Source organism: the organism of the source record quoted next, unplaced genomic scaffold, assembly GCF_019419815.1.
Source record: "Pyrus x bretschneideri cultivar Hongxiangsu unplaced genomic scaffold, Pyrus_bretschneideri_v1 Contig28, whole genome shotgun sequence".
NCBI lineage: Eukaryota > Viridiplantae > Streptophyta > Magnoliopsida > Rosales > Rosaceae > Pyrus > Pyrus x bretschneideri.
Genome location: NW_025999590.1, coordinates 2,710,182 through 2,728,858, shown reverse-complemented (window position 1 = coordinate 2,728,858; position 18,677 = coordinate 2,710,182). Strand labels below are relative to the sequence as shown.

Genomic DNA, 18,677 nt, shown 5'->3' with positions numbered 1-18,677 from the left:
ATAAAAATCCAACGGTCCACTAAGGTTAAGAGAATTCCGACCAGTTATCTCAGAGAGGATCCCTAAAAATGTATTCATACTTACCTAATCAAAGTAGATTTATTTGTCCTGAACTGTGACGTGACATTAATTTTATATTATTTGGAATATTTTTAAATGAAGCAGTTGAAACTAGCATTTCTAATTCGCAGAATATGACTACACAACCAACCTGCATTTCTTAATTTTCTTTGGTTAAAAAAGAAAATTAAAGAATTAATTTCCTATTTCTATTTATCTTTCTTTTAACGTAAGAAATAATTGGAAACTTCAAAGTAATTGCAAAGAAATTAAAATATGCTATTCATTCTGATCGGTAAGAAAAGTCGGCTGAAACGATCAGGACATAGAGGGTCTTCATCGAATCGATGTGGAGTTGGAAATTAAAATGCAATACTAGACGTACGATTGATTTGGAGTTTTGCCTTTATAACTTAATCACTAATTACTATATAATCCAGGTGTGAAAGATTCCGAAAGGTTTCGCGTAGAGTGTTGATTTGTTTTTGATGTTCACGTGATGCAAGAAAAGATGCAATAATGAAGATAGGTGCTTGATTGCTTTTTAACAAATAATGTTACATTTATTACAGTTTTTATATTACATTTGTATTATTTTTCTACTAAAGATACGATCCATTAGTACAAACAACTCTCATCTTTATAAAAGAGTTAATACAAATATCATATGAAAGATATGATAAAACTAATATTTTTACTTTTTTACAGGTGTACGTTTGTATCGTATTTTTTTCTAATGCTTAACGATTTTCTAGAATTGAAACATAGTATAATTTGAGGACTACCAATACTATACTTCTGAGGAAGGACTGGATGGTCATTTTCATAGTCAATGTGAATCACAATTGTTGGTTCATGGTGCAGGAAACACTGGCTCCGTTATTGAAACTGGTGGTTTGCATAGGGGGTGTTGAGGGGGAGCGAAATGTGCAGTCGTGTAGGGCCTTAATTTTGAAGGGGCCTTAAAAAATTTTGTCATCTAATATTTTTATGTTATAATGTTCTATATTTAAAAATTGCTTTTGTTATGTAATAATGTTTTATATTTAGAAATTATTTTTGTTAGCACTTTAAATTTTATTGTGCACTCCTTATAAGCATAATTTTTTCCTTTAAGTATAAAAATTTGGAGTATAATGAGATATTTTGAGTGCCAATAATAACACCTTAAAAATGGTATTTCTTGGCTTTTTATATTAGCACCCTACAAAATATTGAATGCACCCCACATTAAAATTTAATATTAAATGATTTATTATCCTACTATGTAATGACAATTTTGACCTTATCAAGTTTTAAAAAAAAAAAAAATTCTAAATACACCCCAAATCACTTTTAACGTATTATTTATTTTCTTCAACCATCAAAATTCCTCTGACCCTCTATTGTTGAACAAAACTCTAACCATTGAAACTACAAACATGTTGATTGAGAAAAATTACTTTTGACAAATGAAACACGAAATCGGTTTCGGAAGCTTCACATGAGGTAAGACTTCATTATTTTTTTTTTTATTGTTTTAGTGATTTTGACGATATCAATAATTATTTAATCTTGCTTTTGCTACGTTGTTCAAGCTTCTATGTTTGTAATCATCTTTTAGGTATCACATGGATTACATGAAAAATTAAACACCTAAAATTACCACCAAATATTAAAAATAAACGACATGGGTTTTAATGGTGGAATTAAAAACAACCCATGTGACATCCCACATCGCCCAGGGGACTGATCCTTAAATGTATATTCTCATCCTTACCTAGCACGAGGCCTTTTGGGAGCTCACTGGCTTCGGGTTCCGTAGGAACTCCGAAGTTAAGCGAGAAGAGGGCTAGAGCACTCCCAGGATGGGTGACCCTCTGGGAAGTTGCTCGTGAGTTCCCAAAAACAAAACCGTGAGGGAATGGTAAGCCCAAAGCGGACAATATCGTGCTACGGTGGTGGAGCGGGCCCGAGTTGTGGTCCCGCCCGGGCCGGAATGTGACAATTTGGTATCAGAGCCTATCCCTGGCCGGAAATGTGCCGACGAGGACGTCGGGCCCCTAGGGGGGGTGGATTGTGACATCCCACATCGCCCAGGGGACTGATCCTTAAATGTATATTCCCATCCCTAACTAGCACGAGGCCTTTTGGGAGCTCACTGGCTTCGGGTTCCGTAGGAACTCCGAAGTTAAGCGAGTAGAGGGCTAGAGCACTCCCAGGATGGGTGACCCATCGGGAAGTTGCTCGTGAGTTCCCAAAAACAAAATCGTGAGGGAATGGTAAGCCTAAAGCGGACAATATCGTGCTACGGTGGTGGAGCGGGCCCGAGAAGTGGTCCCACCCGGGCCGGGATGTGACCATTTGGTATCAGAGCCTATCCCTGGCCGGAAATGTGCCGACGAGGACGTCGGGCCCCTAAGGGGGGTGGATTGTGACATCCCACATCGCCCAGGGAACTGATTCTTAAATGTATATTCCCATCCCTAACTAGCACGAGGCCTTTTGGGAGCTCACTGGCTTCGGGTTCCGTAGAAACTCCGAAGTTAAGCGAGTAGAGGGCTAGAGCACTCCCAGGATGGGTGACCCATCGGGAAGTTGCTCGTGAGTTCCCAAAAACAAAACCGTGAGGGAATGGTAAGCCCAAAGCGGACAATATCGTGCTACGGTGGTGGAGCGGGCCCGGGAAGTGGTCCCACCTGGGCCGGGATGTGACAACCCACATATGCTTTAAATCTTAGGCAACATCTTTTGTAAAAATTTCAATCGGCATTTTTTGTCCAAATTAAAAGCTTTATAAGATTTGAGAAATGCAAGGTGTATAGAAAATATGGGGTGCATGTAGAAAATGTAAGACGTAATTGAGAATGTGAGGGTATTATAGGGAAGTATGTGGTGTATTAAGATAATTTTCCATTGAAAAAGTAAATGTAGGGTGTATTAAGTATATGAGGTTTATTCAACAATTTGTTGGGTGTTAATATAATAAGCCTATTTTTTTTTCAATTTTATTATATAATAATGTTATATATTCAAGTGAAACTTCAAAGTTAGAGCTTTTAAAGTTTTTTTTTAATTTTTTTTTTAAAGATTAAACTGCTTTTGATTATTTAGTGAACGTTATATTTGTAACTCTTTATACTTATTATTAATGACATTTTTAAAATTGCAATTAGTGTGTGCTAAACTTTGTTTTGATTTAAGTGATTGTTTTCTAGCGTCAATACATTGTCCTACATTTTTTAAAACTATCTTAAGGAAGGGTCCTTTTATAAATTTTGCACAAGACCTTCAAAATCTCAGAGACGGCCCTTGTGGTATGGTTGCAGTTGAGCTAACTTCCATTACATTTGGACGTCCGTCCATTTCTCCAAGATCCATGATCCATACAGAATAAGACATTGTATATGCCAACCAAAAATTGAGGATTACATGTAAGCCTAACAACGGATAGTGATTTTCACTCGATAACGACCGTAATGTGTTTTGCCAGCAATGGAGTATCAACCTTACTTGATTATGTTTTCTAATTATCTTCCTCAATTTTAACGGTTAGAAAAACGAGTCTCCACGAAACTTTCAAATAAATGTGACTAAAATATGTTAATCTTTTTTATGTATAAATCACTAAAAAAATGTTACTCATGCGAATCGGTAAGCAAGTGCGGCTTAACCTATGAATTTAGTACGGCCGAGATTCTTCAATCAAGGCAGAGTGTATTCATATTTATGTTTTTATATCATATTTTTATCTCACCTTAAGTAGCATCTGATGTAGACAACCACATTATTTGAAAAATTTACAAAACCCAAGGAAATGAAAGAGAAAGACTCATCGTATATCACAATCATCATTTAATTAACTAATTTTTCTTAACTATTAGTTTATTAAATAATGAATTAAATTTAAAAATCTGATTAATTCAAATGATGTAGCTGTCCACATCAAATACCATCTAAGATGATATGAAAATATAATACAAAAATATGGTATGAATAACGTTACTACTAAAAAAATTAAAATTCAATAGATAATTGACTTGAATATTTATTTATTTTTTTACTTTTTTGGTTTGATTGACTTGGGAGTTATGTAAACCGGGCAGAAGAAAGGCAATAGCACAGGCCAAAACCATCCATCCTGCATTCTTCTTCTGTCTCTCTGTATAGACTTTCCTATTTCTTTTTCTATTGTCCATCAATTTCCGAGGCTGAAAAATGGCTGACGGGATCATTTCCATGGTACTGAAGCAGCTGGCTTCAACAGCTTATGAATACGTAGCTGGAGAAGTGAAACTTGTTTTGAACGTCACCAAAGAAACTGAAGATTTCGCTGCCAAACTCAAAGAAATTCAAGCTGTTCTTGAGGATGCGGAACGAAGACAGGTGAAAGATGCCAGCGTGAGAATCTGGCTGGATAAGTTGAACGACATATCCTTCCAGATGGTGGACGTGCTGGATGAGTGGAACACTAACATGCTGAGACAACAGGTTGAGAAGCAAGAACGAGAAGGTGAAGTTGTTGTTCCTGAGGAGGAGAAGAAGAAGAAGAAGGTAACTTTCTCTATTTCCTCTAGCTGCTTTTGTTTTCACAAAACCAAAGAGGTGATTTTTCACCATGACATTGCGAGTAAGATAAAAGATTTGAACGATAAATTAAGTGTGATTGATGAGCAAGGTTAAAGTTATGGGTTTCAACATATAGAAAGAGGCATTCAAGAATTACCTGAACGGCAGAAGACTTCATCTTTTGTTGTCATGTTAGAGGTATTTGGTCGAGAAAAGGAAAAAGACGTTCTGATAACAAAGTTGTTGAGTGATGGTGGAGAAGATCAGAGGGGGCTCCCTATCATCCCTATTCTAGGGATGGGAAGAATGGGAAAAACAACTCTAGCCCAACTTGTTTATAATAATGACAAGGTTAAAGCTTATTTTGAAAAGAGAGTGAGGGTTTGTGTCTCAGATCCTTTTGATGAGATTAAGATTGCCAAAGCTATATGCAGTGATAATGCCCCAAACTTAAATGAGTTAGATCATGTTTTGCAACATATGTCAACATCCCTCGAGGGCAAAAGGTTTCTCCTTGTCCTAGATGATGTGTGGACCCACGACCATAAAAAGTGGGAAAAATTAAGGGCATCACTAATTCAAAGTGGTGCTCATGGTAGTAGAATATTGGTGACCACAAGACAACATGATGTTGTTGATATGATGAGAGCAAGAAGTGACATGATCAATTTGGGAGAGTTGAGTGAAGAGTATTGTTTATCAATCTTCAATCATATGGCATTTGCTGATATAGAAGTAGATGAGTCAAGTGCGTTTAAAGATATTAGTAAGGATATTGTGAAGAAATGCAAGGGTTTACCTCTCGCTGCAAAAGCTTTAGGTGGTCTCATGTATAATAAGAAAACAAGGAGGGAATGGCTAGATGTCTTGAATAGTAAAATATGGGATCGAGAAAAGGTGGAGCAAGAGGTTTTTCAACCACTTTTTCTAAGTTATTATGATTTGGCCCCAACAATCAAATGTTGTCTTTTGTATTGTGCTAGTTTTCCTAAAGATTATGAGTATAGGAGGGATGTGTTGATTAATCTTTGGATGGCACAAGATTATCTTAATTCAAAAGGGAATAAAGATGAGGGAGAAGTTGGTCAAGCATTTTTTGATAACTTAGTAGCACGATCCTTTTTTCAAGATTTGGAGAAAGATAGTGTTAGTGGTAAAATTATAGGTTGCAAAATGCATGATATTGTTCATGACTTTGTGCAATCTCTCACCAAGAACGAATGTTTGATCCTCGACACTGAGGGTATTGACAATGAAATAGAGGCTTTGGGTGAAAAGGTTCATCATTTGACCTTAATCTTTTGGTCAGAAAGTGGTGAGCCGCTGCCACTCCCACCTTCTTATGCATATTACAATTTCAAAAACCTACGTTCACTTACAAAAATCTCAAACTCATATTTTTAGGTTCATCCATGGCTAAGATAGACTCAAATTTTATTGTACAACTGAAATGTCTTAGGACATTAAATTTGAGAAACAGTGGCATAACTGAAGTCCCAGAGGAAATTGGTGAATTGATACATTTGAGGCATATTGATTTGTCATGGAATGATGGTTTGAAGATATTGCCGGATAGTATTTGTGAGTTGTACAATTTGTATACCTTGCGCCTTTGTCACTGCCGTTCTTTTGAAAAACTACCTGATAACATGGGAAAGTTGATTAGCTTAAAGCACATGTATATTGGGGAATGTCGTAAGCTGGAGTACTTGCCAAAAGGAATTCGAAGAATAAAAAAATTGAAAACAATTGATGAGTGTGTTGTGGTTTGTGGTGAGGATGAGGACAGAGCAGCACTACAAGTGGGAAATATGAGAGTCTTGAACGTTGAGGGCAGTCTCACCATAAAATTGAAGGGGAATGTGAAAGATGAGAGGGAGCTTGAGAAGGCACAGTTGTGGGACATGAAGAAACTCTTTCATCTTGAAATTGATTCTGAGGATGTTTAATACAAGCAGACAAGAAGCACTGTAGAAATACTGAATGGGCTACGATCGCACGAAAATCTGGAATCTTTAGACATTTCTTATCATTCAGGCACCACCTGCCCCAATTGGATGATGTCTTCGCACAACTTAAGAATCATCTATCTATAGAGATGGAGTGAATGCAAGTTTTTGCCTCCTCTTGGGAAATTGCCCTACCTTGAAAAGCTGACTCTATTGCGTTTGGACAAGGTGGAAAAGATTGGAGGTGAATTTTTGGGAATAGTTGATTTAGATGAAACGTCATTAACATCATCATCATCCACCTCATTTTTTCCAAAGTTGAAACAACTCCATATTAACAACATGTACGCCTTGGAAGAGTGGGGAGTAGGCGTGGAAGGGTGGAACAAAGAGGATTCTGAAATTTCAATCATGCCATGCCTTTCCTCTTTACTAATTCAGTACTGCAAAGGCATAGAAACACTGCCAGACTTCCTCTGCAAAACACCACTGCAGGATTTTACCATTAGGGGTTGTCCAATTCTTTCAGAGCGTTGTGAACAAGGCAGTGGCGATGAATGGCACAAGATTTCTCACATCCCAAACATCAGAATCTAAAAATACTGGTAATTGAGCTCTATCTTATTTGCACATGTATGTATGTTATCATCTTATTTGTTTAATTTTCTTATTTTTCTTCTTCAAAGGAAATGAGTAATGTGGATCAACTGGCTACTTGCGAGCTAGGCATACATATTAATCTTCTTTTAAAAGGTAATTTTCTTTCTCTATATATTTCAATGATTATTTAACTTCAGCTACTCATTTCTAATTTATCTGCAGGACGACTGAGTGAAAGTTATGATATCAATAAACCATCTAGGAAACTTATCGTGCATCATCTTACTGATTTATGAAGCACTTTTTAGTAATTATTCATATGTACATACCAAATTCGATATCAAATTTGCACGGCGCATAATTTTTTTTTTATCTTAATTGCTCAAGTTTTCGCAGAAAATAGTAAGGCTAAAGTAGAGGTGAGCCAAATTATTCTACCCCTTTAGCACCCCTTTAGCAGTTAGCACTTTGCTAAGCTCAATATGATTAAAACTTTCGGGCAAGCGAACATATTTGCCTTTCTTTCTTATTTCGTTAAAGCCTTTAAGTTTTTGCACTATAATATCCACTACCATGTATATGTTGTACTGTCTGTTCAAGTCATGTTAGGATTCCAAACTGTGTTTTCTCATTGCAAATGAACTTGGTGTTTCATTTTAACCCTAGGAAAGAGGGTCTTCGCTCTTTTTTGTGTGCCTGGTTGTGTGCATTTTCATTTGCTTTCTAGATTTTGCCCTACACAATTTTTGAGTTGACACTTTCGGTATCGTTGTGTTACTTGACTCCCGTTGAAACCTCGTGAATTACCCACAGAAAATCTGTCCCTGTTTCTGGATTGTTTGGTAGACCGATAGTCTGTTTAGATGGCTTGTATGCTGGAGCTATTATATTCACCCTAGAAAGCAAAGCACTCGTAAAAAATATATACATATTTGTGTGTTTTCTATATGTCACCAAGCAGGGTTCTTGGTATATGTATTGATAAGCAAGTGGTCTGATATTTTTATTCTCTGCTTCAGAAAAGTTTCAAGACAAGAATATCTAAAGAAAAGGAAGCGAAAGAAGTTGGGAGGAAATCCCTATGTTGCCGGTAAAACCAAAGTATGTTTGATTAGAGTAATTCTTATGCCGGGATGGGGATAATCACTATGTTGCTGGTAAAACCAAAGTATGTAGTTAGGTCTTATATTTTCGTGAAAGGTTCCTTCTAGAGGGTGTAGAACTCTGTCTTACCTAAATTTTTCTCTTATAACATTACAATGCAGTGAAAATTATAAGGTAAGTTTAATATCAAAAAATAAAAGCACAACAACAATAACAACAAAGCCTTTTTCCACTAAGTAAGGTCGGCTATATGAATCCTAAAATGTCATTGCGTTCGGTTTTGTGTCATGTCTATATCTTTTAAAGAATTGGGTTAATTAATTATGTACAATATGCGGACGTCGTTCTTGCTTGGGGTTTTGGGTAACTCATGGCGTGGCATCTCAGCAACAAACACAACAAAAATATATACAAACACATATATATGCATGGTAGAAACTTTCAGAATAGTATGTGCATCTTCTGCTCTTATTATCTAATGTTTTGGGGAAGAAGAAAACCCTATCTTATATCGGGTAGCCAAATTGTTGGAAATAACATTTAAACGCAAATTTTGGTATGCTCACTTCCTGGTTCCTGCCATGTCCGCCACCCCTTCCCTATTTCATCTGGCATAATGCTGCTCTCTAATGCATATGTCTATTTTTTCTCGTTTCGTCATATTTTTATTTTTTTAAATATTGAAGAATTAATGTGTAACACGAAATTTGGAGAGAAAGACTCTATACTTCTCTCTTCTCCGCCACTCCACATAAAGGAATTTAACATTTTTTTACGAAACCAACAGAATATGGAAAAGTGATAAAATTTTGAATGTTGTAAAGTGTCACAAAGTAAGTTCGATCATACCAAAAATAAACCAAAAATATATAAGAAGGTGAACTCTACGCTACTTTATTATTGATGCTTAAAATTTTTGGTTGGTCATTACTTTATTATTTTTAAAATTTTTGGTACATTCAGTTTGTATTAGAGTATTCAATCATATGCGATTAGTCTTCTGACCCTTCTAAACAGCCTTCATTCCTTGCGGCTATCAAATCAATGTCCATATCCGGTAATGGCTCTGCATTGATTTGAATTAACCAAATAATTATCTTGTTCTTTAGGCCGTTTCAATTTCCTTGTTTTTATGTTTGCAAAGTATGACTGTCACTTGAACCGACGGGGCTATTTTTAACTTGGGACAGTTTTCAGGATCTTATTCCAAACAGAACGTCCTGACTTGACTTTTAGACTGATAAATCTTCTGATAGTGGTTAAAAAGAGGCTGAAATGTCTATGTAAGTATTTCTAACCCCAAAAAGGTGAACAATCATGACGAAGCCACCAACTCTTATAAATTTTTTTTTTTTAAAAAAAAGGTTTTTATCACAAATGGTCCCTGAAATTGAAAATCAATCAATATAGTCTCTGAAAATAGATGTCGCAAATCAGTGTGGTACTTCCGTCACAATTCTGTTAAAAATCTTGTTAAGTGCTGATATGGCACATAAATGAGTCTCACAAGTTTTTTTTCTTCTTACAAATGGCCTTTAAAATTGACTTGCGACATCAAAATGGTCCATAAAATTAAAAATCAATTAATGTAGTCATGCAAATAAGTGTTTTAAATCAATGTAATCATCCCGTCACAATTCTGTTATATGCTGATGTGACACATAAATGGGTCACATAGTCTAATTAAATTAAAAAAAATTACAAATATGTTAATTAATTTAATAATTATTAAAAAGTTTTCGACCCAAAAACTCAGTCCTGCAATCACCTCTGATCTCAGTCTACATTCCTCTACCTTATTCGCTGTCTATTCTCTAAAAAAAATCTCAATACACCCATTTTACACACTTCGACACATTTCACTGAATTGAACCTAGATCAAAATCACATTTGGTGACAGCTTGGCTGATTATCAATAACTCATGAGATATCATTGTGAACATTTAAGCGATCAACATTCTCACAACCTTAATCTTGGAGAGCTTGTTCAAAGCTTCCCTGGTGGTCTCAAGGAATAACGAGGTCTGTCTTGAAATAATGAGGTTATAACCAAGGTGCGTCTATTGTTGGTTGAAAACTATTTCCAAATCCCCTCTTAGGCCTTGGTTAAGTCTTGTGCCTTTGAGAATTTGTGGAAGGGATATCTCTTCAGAGTAGGCCCCACTATAAGGAAAAAATAATCTTTTTGCAACTATAAGGAAAAAAAAATCTATTGTGCAAAAAGGTAATTAGACAATTTTTTAATTAATTATTAAACCCACATCAACATATAACAAATTTTTTTTTTTTACAAAACTATGGCGAAATGATCATATTGATTTGCGACACCTATTTTCAAGGACTCTACTCATCAATTTTCAATTTTAAGGATCATCTTGATGGTGTGGGTCAATTTTAGGGATCATCTTGATGACTTGGATCAATTTCAATGACCCTTTGTGATAAAAACCTGTAAATTTTGTGGAGACCCATTTATGTATCACATCAGCACTTAACAGAATTTTTAACGGAATTGTGACGGAATGACCACATTAATTTACGACACTTATTTTCAGGAACTACATTGATTGAACCATCTTGATGATGATGATTAATTTCAGAGACTATTTATGATAAAAACTTAAAAAAAAAAAACAAAAAAAAAACAAGGGGATGATGGATCTGTATAAAGCGAGTTTATGGTTCGGAATCCTGCAATGTAACAAAAAGCAATTGACTGTCAATTGCTCAGTAATATTACTTATAATAAAATAAATATCTCAAAAAAAAAAAAACGTTAAGTTCAATTCATATTAAAATAGTTCAGTCTATTTCAGAATTAATCAAATTCTGACTCCGGTCTCAAGCTTGTCTGTCACATCCCGGCCCGGGGCGGATCACTTCCCGGGCCCGCTTCCACTACCGTAGCACGATATTGTCCGCTTTGGGCTTACCATTCCCTCACGGTTTTGTTTTTGGGAACTCACGAGCAACTTCCCAGAGGGTCAGCCATCCTGGGAGTGCTCTAGCCCTCTACTTGCTTAACTTCGGAGTTCTTACGGAACCCGAAACCAGTGAGCTCCCAAAAGGCCTCGTGCTAGGTAGGGATGGGAATATACATTTAAGGATCACTCCCCTGGGCGATGTGGGATGTCACAATCCACCCCCCTTAGGGGCCCGACGTCCTCGTCGGCACATTTCCGGCCAGGGATAGGCTCTGATACCAAATTGTCACATCCCAGCCCGGGCGAGACCACTTCCCGGGCCCGCTCCACTACCGTAGCACGATATTGTCCGTTTTGGGCTTACCATTCCCTCACGGTTTTGTTTTTGGGAACTCACGAGCAACTTCCCAGTGGGTCACCCATCCTGGGATTGCTCTAGCCCTCTTCTCGCTTAACTTCAGAGTTCCTACGGAACCCGAAGCCAGTGAGCTCCCAAAAGGCCTCGTGCTAGGTAAGGATGAGAATATACATATAAGGATCACTTCCCTGGGCGATGTGGGATGTCACAATCCACCCCCCTTAGGGGCCCGACGTCCTCGTCGACACATCACGACCAGGGTTAGGCTCTGATACCAAAATGTCACATCCCGGCCCGGGAGGGTGGGACGACTTCCCGGGCCCGATCCACCACCGTAGCACGATATTGTCCGCTTTAGGCTTACCATTCCCTCACGGTTTTGTTTTTGGGAACTCACGAGCAACTTCCCAGTGGGTCACCCATTCTGGGATTGCTCTAGCCTCCTTCTCGCTTAACTTCGGAGTTCCTACGGAACCCGAAGCCAGTGAGCTCCTAAAAGGCCTCGTGCTAGGTAGGATGGGAATATACATTTAAGGATCACTTCCCTGGGCGATGTGGGATGTCACAATCCACCCCCCTTAGAGGCCCGACGTCCTCGTCGGCACATTTCCGGCCAGGGATAGGCTCTGATACCTATGTCACATCCCGGCCCGGGTAGGACGACTTCCCAGGCCCGATCCACCACCGTAGCACGATATTGCCCGCTTTGGGCTTACCATTCCCTCACGGTTTTGTTTTTGGGAACTCACGAGCAACTTCCCAGTGGGTCACCCATCCTGGGATTGCTCTAGCCTCCTTCTCGCTTAACTTCGGAGTTCCTACGGAACCCGAAGCCAGTGAGCTCCCAAAAGGCCTCGTGCTAGGTAGGATGGGAATATACATTTAAGGATCACTTCCCTGGGCGATGTGGGATGTCACATTGTCAAAGTTAGAATACACTAGTAAGATTTAGTACAGAAAGTTTCAAGTCAAATTGGTCGATCTCCAAATGTACAAAACAAGTGAATAACTTTTCCATTGAAATTCCTTGGAAACTCCGTAAACAGAAAACAAACAAAAAAACCTTGGAAGTTCTTCTCAACAGGAAGTAGGTGGGGAAATTATGGAATCTACATTTCCAACATTAAGGACCACTATTTAAGGTTTTTGTTTTATTTTAATTAAAATGTTGTTGATAAGAGATTTCTTTAATGCGCTGAAATTACTGCTCAGTATAATAAATATAAAAATACAATTAATTAGAAACTTGAAAACTACAACTTTAACTAACAACGCTGTAAGTTTATGCGAAATTGCTTAACTTTTCGATACCTCTCTGAGGTGTTGAAGATACTTGAAAAATGATTATATCACATAGTACGAAGTTTCACTTTCATGTCTCCTTTTACAAATATCTCATCACACCGAGGAGCAAACTTATGATTATAAGGGGTGGATAAACTTTTCTCAAACATTCTCCTCCAAATTTAAATTGCAGAGAGAGAGAGAGAGAGAGAGAGCTCAAATCAAATTGCTGGAGTTGGGTTGAATTAAACTGGAAAATGAAATGAGAGGAGGGCAAGTGGGAGCATTTGATGGGTTGCCAACCCATTTGCTTCTCTCGTGTTTCTATCACTCCTACAACTACCGGTAGCTGAGAGGAGTTGTTGAAGGAAGCTATTTCTTTCTCCTGCCTTTGGTTTTCTCCCTGCTTTAATCCCTCTCTCTTCTTCTTTTTTATTTTGGGTCTTCTGATTTGATTCCTGGGCACCATTTTATTTCCCTCTTTAGCCCTTCAATTCCCCTTCAAAGACTGAATCTTATATGGTTTGACCCAAAGAATCAAAGAATTGAACAGCAAATGTGTTGTGGGAATTCTGAGTTTTGAATATTTTTCTCTGGGAGAATATTGGGTTTTGTTTACTTTATGGGTTTTCAAAAGCTGGAGATATTCTCTGTGATCACATTTGATGATGATCATTAAAGGTGAGTAGTTCCTTCCTTTATCAGATACGTCCTTTATGGTTTTTGCCTTTTCCTTTTCTGACCAGTAGCCCTTACAGATCTCACAATAAAATTCTGGGTTTTAATGGAAGAATCTACCCTTGTTGTTTGAATGTTTCAGGTAAAAATTTAAAGTGGAAGCTCCAAAATTTGAATGTGATTCAATCACTCAAGCCCCAAAATTTGAATCTTTTTCAAACTTCAGAGACCCCTTTTGCTTTCAGACTGGTTAGCAGATTCTGGGCAGCAGTGATCAGACTGGTTTTAGAGAGAGAGAGAGAGAGAGAGAGAGAGAGAGAGAGGAGAGAGAGATTGATATGCATCTTTCAGTATGGAGGCCAATATCTCACTGTGCAGCTCTACTAATGGAGAAGAAGACCAGGAGGAGGAGAGACAACGGTTCTGGTGTTATCAGGTGTCCTGGGATGAATTACCGTCGGTAGAGGAGGAGTCCGAAACGTAACACTCGCAAAGTAAATTATATGGATGATTCTCTCTGTTTTTGAAGGAAATGGAAGTGAAAGAAAGGATGCTAGCCTTTGTATGGTCTGTTCTTTTTTTATTGTAATTTTTGTGTTTCTAGTGTTATAAAGTGTCTTGTAAAAATTCAAATACATAACAATACAATAAATTTAAAACGTCGTAATTTTGACATAGAAGTAACACGAATTGAACTAACTGATCACGAATCATTAGCCTTTGTAGCGGCTGGATTTGAACTCGGGACTTATTTTAATAATGGAAAGAGAACTTAATCATGTAACTTATAAGCTAAACACATTCAAATTCATGTTTTAACGGTTCTTGATGCTTGTGATTCTCAAATTATACTACAACAATTTAAATAGGTATGTCTGACCATGTCATTTATAGGATACCTCTCATAAAAACATGAAATTCTCTTAATATTAATCCCGCTCAATAATTTGATGGTTCTGTTCCAGTAAAAATTGACGTAGTCAAACAGTACTATTAACGTACAGGGACGGAACCAAAAATTTCTTCTAATGGGGACAACCGAAAATAACTAAGAAAACCTTATTATAGTATGGTTATATGCAATATGATATTAAGGATAGTTTCAAATGATAATGTATCATAATTCCAATGTCACAAAAATTTGAATATAGTAGTGGAAAGTGACAAAGTGATGAGAAAAATATAAGTACATGATAGGCGGAAGAAGGTTTTTTAGGTTTGAATGATAGAACAAGAGCACTATTGCTCATATAATATTTAATATGAAGTATAAATAGAATGAATGTATGTTGAATATTATATACATATATTTTCTTCAAAGATAATCCGTATATATTATATAATTGTAGTATGCAACTAAACAAACAAATTACTTGAATGGGACATCTACCCCCAATAAGCCTTCATTGGTTCCGTCCATGTCAACGTATCTCTTCATATCACAAGCGCTTAAAAATTAAGAGACAAAACATTTCATCCCATCAAATCAAAAACTTGTCATGGTGAGGTATTAGGGATTTTCTGCGCGGACTAAATAGCAAATTAATAATTGTTGCTTCAACATGGGCCTTTACTTAGTATTATCAATCAAGCCCATTAAACTTAATAGGCCCAATTTCTTTGATTCTTTAAATGACCGCTCGGCGTAGCAGAGCGAGTCAAAGACGACGACGCAAGAGTTTCAGGCTTTCCGCCGTCATGCCTGGTGGCGCCCCTGCACAGTACAAACTCAAAGTACAAGCTCCAGCCAATGGCATCCATGGATTCTCAACCACTTTACTGCGACCCAGATCTGCGCTGGAGAGCTGCCATTGGCCCTTCAATGCTATATAAGCATTGCATTCAGCTGGTAATCCAAAAACCAGAGCTTTTGATTTCTGAAATTTCAGTTTCAATCCACAGCAACACGCCGTTCGTTCTTCTGTTCAAATTTCACATCTTTTTGTTTACGTTTATTGCTCTTTCTTATCAGGATTCATGGCTGGGGCAGTTCCTCCGGTCACCCGGTTTTTAAAGTAGTTTCTTCCTGTTTGCATTGGAGTGGTCGAATGATTTTAAGGAAAAAGATCCGGCAATTGTGTACATTGTCCAAATTGAAGGCAGTTTCTCTCTCAATTTCTGTTCCCAACGCCAATATATGTGTGTATGTATGCATCTTTGTGTGTGTTGGTTGTATTTATTAGGGTGGTTGATTGAAAATTTGGTTATTTTTTGGATGCTTGTTGAGTTGGATAATTGGGTGTGAGATATTGGGGAGGTGGGTCGAATTAATTGATTAGTTTTGATGAAGTTGTTTCATTTGGTAGCTGCTGATAATTTACATTTTCCCTGTGTGGTTTATGATTTTTTTTTATAGTTTTTAATTATTTAAAAATAAAATTATTTTTCATTATTTAAATATTTTTAATCTATGTGATAAATTGGTAATATTTAATTAAACTTGAAGAATCCAATTATGTGCCACATTAGCACATAACAAAATTTTTAACGAAATTGTGACGGAATGATCATATTTATTTGAAACGCCTATTTTTTGATACTACATTGATTGATTTTTGACTTCAGGGATCATCTTGATGGGATGAGTTAATTTCAGAGACTATTTGTGATCAAAACCTAAAAATGCATTATTATTATTAAGGAAATTGAATCACGTACTTATTTATGTGTATCATGAATAGTCCTTACATTATTCTGAACTCATCATTTTCGTCTCTGTTATTATGAACTCATAATTATTTTCATCTCTGTTATCCAGAACTCATCATTTTCGTCCTTGTTATTCGAACTCATCATTTTCGTCATTGTTATCCTAAACTTATCATTTTTGTCTCTATTATCCAAACTCATAATTTTTGTCTTTGTTATCCGAACTCATCATTTTCGTCATTATAATTTAATATCAAACTCATTATCTACAAAAATTAAGTTTAATAAATTTTGACGGAAAATTGAATGAAATTGTGCGATGAGGAGCCATCGTTAAATAATAATGGGCTCCAAAGGCCCATAGTGGAGTTGAGGTAAATAATATTGAGGCCTAAAGGCGGTCCTATATATCGTGTGGGTTTGCAATTTCGCACTTTTTTCCTCCCGACCCGACCTCTCATAAGCCCGCACTTTTCTAATCTTTTTTTTGTTGCCGCCGTGACAATGTTTTGAACGCTAGGCGAACAGTGCAGCTCCGCCTATTTACGGTGGCTTCAGAATCAACCGCACTCTACACACGGCCTTACTATTACCGCACATACGATTCCTATAGATCCTTCTGATATAAAATCCATCCCTTTCTGAGCCAAGCAAACCAACGCCAGAAATTATTTGTTGCCCTAAGGTGAGTTCTCTCGATTGATTCAAAATCCCTAACAAAAACAGTACTTAGGGTTCTGGTGTAATTGTTTTTGTTTCAATTTTCGATAATTCCATTGAAACTTAATTGCTTTTTAGCTTAGGCAGCTTGAATTAGTGTTAAATTGAATTGACACCAAATTTCATGCTCTATTTTTTGATTTTTTTCTGAATTTAATGTTTTGTCGTTGTTTTGAGAACAGTTGTGTTGTTCAATGCAGCAAAAATGGGGAGTGAGAGCAATTTGAAGACGTGGGTATCCGATAAGCTAATGACGTTGCTTGGATACTCTAATGCCACTATTGTTCAGTACATTATTGGAATTAGTTAGTTGTTCAATACATTATCAGACTAAAAACAACTAACTTATTCCGATAATGTACTGAACAACAATGGCATTAAAGTATCCAAGGCTCCAAGCAACGTCATTAGCTTATCAGATACCCACGTCTTCAGATTGCTCTCGCTCCCCATTTTTACTGCGTTGAACAACACAGTCGTTCTCAAAACAACGGCAAAACATTAAATTCGGAAAAAATCGAAAATAGAGCATGAAATTTGGTGCCAATTTAACTAATTCAAGCTGCCTAAGCTAAAAAGCAATTAAATTTCAATGGAATTATCGAAAATTGAAACAAAAAAAATCACATGGGAACCCTAAGTATTGTTTTTTGTTAGAGATTTTGAATCAATTGAGAGAACTCACCTAAGGGAAACAAATAATTTCTGGCGTTGGTTTGCTTGGCTCAGAAAGGGATGGATTTTATATAAGAATGATCTACAGAAATCGCACGTGTGGTAATAGTAGGGCTGTGTAGAGAGTGCGGTTGATTCCGATACCACCGTAAATGGATGGAGTTGCACTATTCGCCTAGCGTTCAAAACACCGTCATGGCGGCAACAAAAAAAAAAAAGAATTAGAAAAGTGCGGGCTTATAAGAGGTTGGGTCAGGAGAAAAAAAGTGCAAAATTGCAAACCCACACGATATATAGGACGGGCTTTAGGCCTCAATAGTATTTACCTCAACTCCACTATGGGCCTTTGGAGTCCGTTATTATTTAACGATAGCTCTCATCACACAATTTCATTCAATTTTCCGTCAAAATTTATTAAACTTAATTTTTGTCGATAATGAGTTTGATACTAAATTAATGATGAAAATGATGAGTTCGGATAACAAAGATGAAAATGATGACTTTGGATAACAGAGACGAAAATGATAAGTTCAGGATAACAAGAACGAAAATGATGAGTTTGAAGAACAAGGATGAAAATAATGAGTTCTGAAAAACAGGGACGGAAATTATGAGTTCATAATAACAAATACACACATATATAGGCGTTGGGAGAAAGAGATTGAGAGAGAAATTGCCTTCAATTTGGAGTTGCGGAGGCCAACAATGCCAGTGGATCGCCGCATGGCGGCACGGCTAGCTTTTGAATCCGCGTTTTTGTTGGTAGCGCAACCCATCTCGTCGTCACCAAATTAATCCACAAATTCCCCCCCCCCCCAAAAAAAAAATTTATTTATTTATATACGTATGTATATAAATTCTCTGAATTTTCCTCTCTGCGCGGAGAATTTCGTCTCTGAAAATTCAAAGGGTAGTGAGAGAAATGAGATTTGTGTAGAAAGGTTTAGGTGGGGGGTTTAAGCTCAAAGTTATGGAGGCCCAAAAAACGAAGCAATCGTCGTTTTCAACGACTTGTTTTTCCTTTTTCTGGTACCAGAAAACTGCGTGTTTTTCCTACATGGCTTATGTTGATTGGGGGTTCGATTGGTTAGTGTGGTTTTTACTGCAGGGGATCAGGACTTCTGCTCT

At 37.0% G+C, this 18,677-nt stretch overlaps 1 protein-coding gene and 2 long non-coding RNA genes across 3 annotated transcripts; all 3 read left to right on the top strand.

Annotated features, from left to right (window-relative positions):
* Nucleotides 1-4,257: 4,257 nt before the first annotated feature.
* On the top strand, nucleotides 4,258-7,154 carry LOC125479110 (putative disease resistance protein RGA3). Its single transcript, XM_048588148.1, has 4 exons — nucleotides 4,258-4,593; nucleotides 4,807-5,912; nucleotides 6,068-6,551; nucleotides 6,705-7,154. Exons 1-4 carry the CDS (start codon nucleotides 4,258-4,260, stop codon nucleotides 7,152-7,154), a joined length of 2,376 nt encoding a protein of 791 aa, XP_048444105.1.
* Nucleotides 7,155-12,864: 5,710 nt separating this feature from the next.
* LOC125479341 lies at nucleotides 12,865-14,164 on the top strand. Its single transcript, XR_007259938.1, has 2 exons — nucleotides 12,865-13,508; nucleotides 13,648-14,164. It is a non-coding gene; the product is annotated as an uncharacterized LOC125479341 (long non-coding RNA).
* Nucleotides 14,165-15,179: 1,015 nt separating this feature from the next.
* On the top strand, nucleotides 15,180-15,794 carry LOC125479161. Its single transcript, XR_007259832.1, has 2 exons — nucleotides 15,180-15,354; nucleotides 15,478-15,794. It is a non-coding gene; the product is annotated as an uncharacterized LOC125479161 (long non-coding RNA).
* The last annotated feature ends 2,883 nt before the right edge of the window (nucleotides 15,795-18,677 follow it).

Coding starts and splice junctions, on each gene's coding strand:
- LOC125479110 (XM_048588148.1), top strand. CDS start 4,258: ATGGCTGACGGGATCATTTCCATGGTACTGAAGCAGCTGGCTTCAACA. Junction 4,594..4,806: donor AGGAGAAGAAGAAGAAGAAG/GTAACTTTCTCT, acceptor GTCATGTTAGAG/GTATTTGGTCGAGAAAAGGA. Junction 5,913..6,067: donor CATTTGACCTTAATCTTTTG/GTCAGAAAGTGG, acceptor GAAATGTCTTAG/GACATTAAATTTGAGAAACA.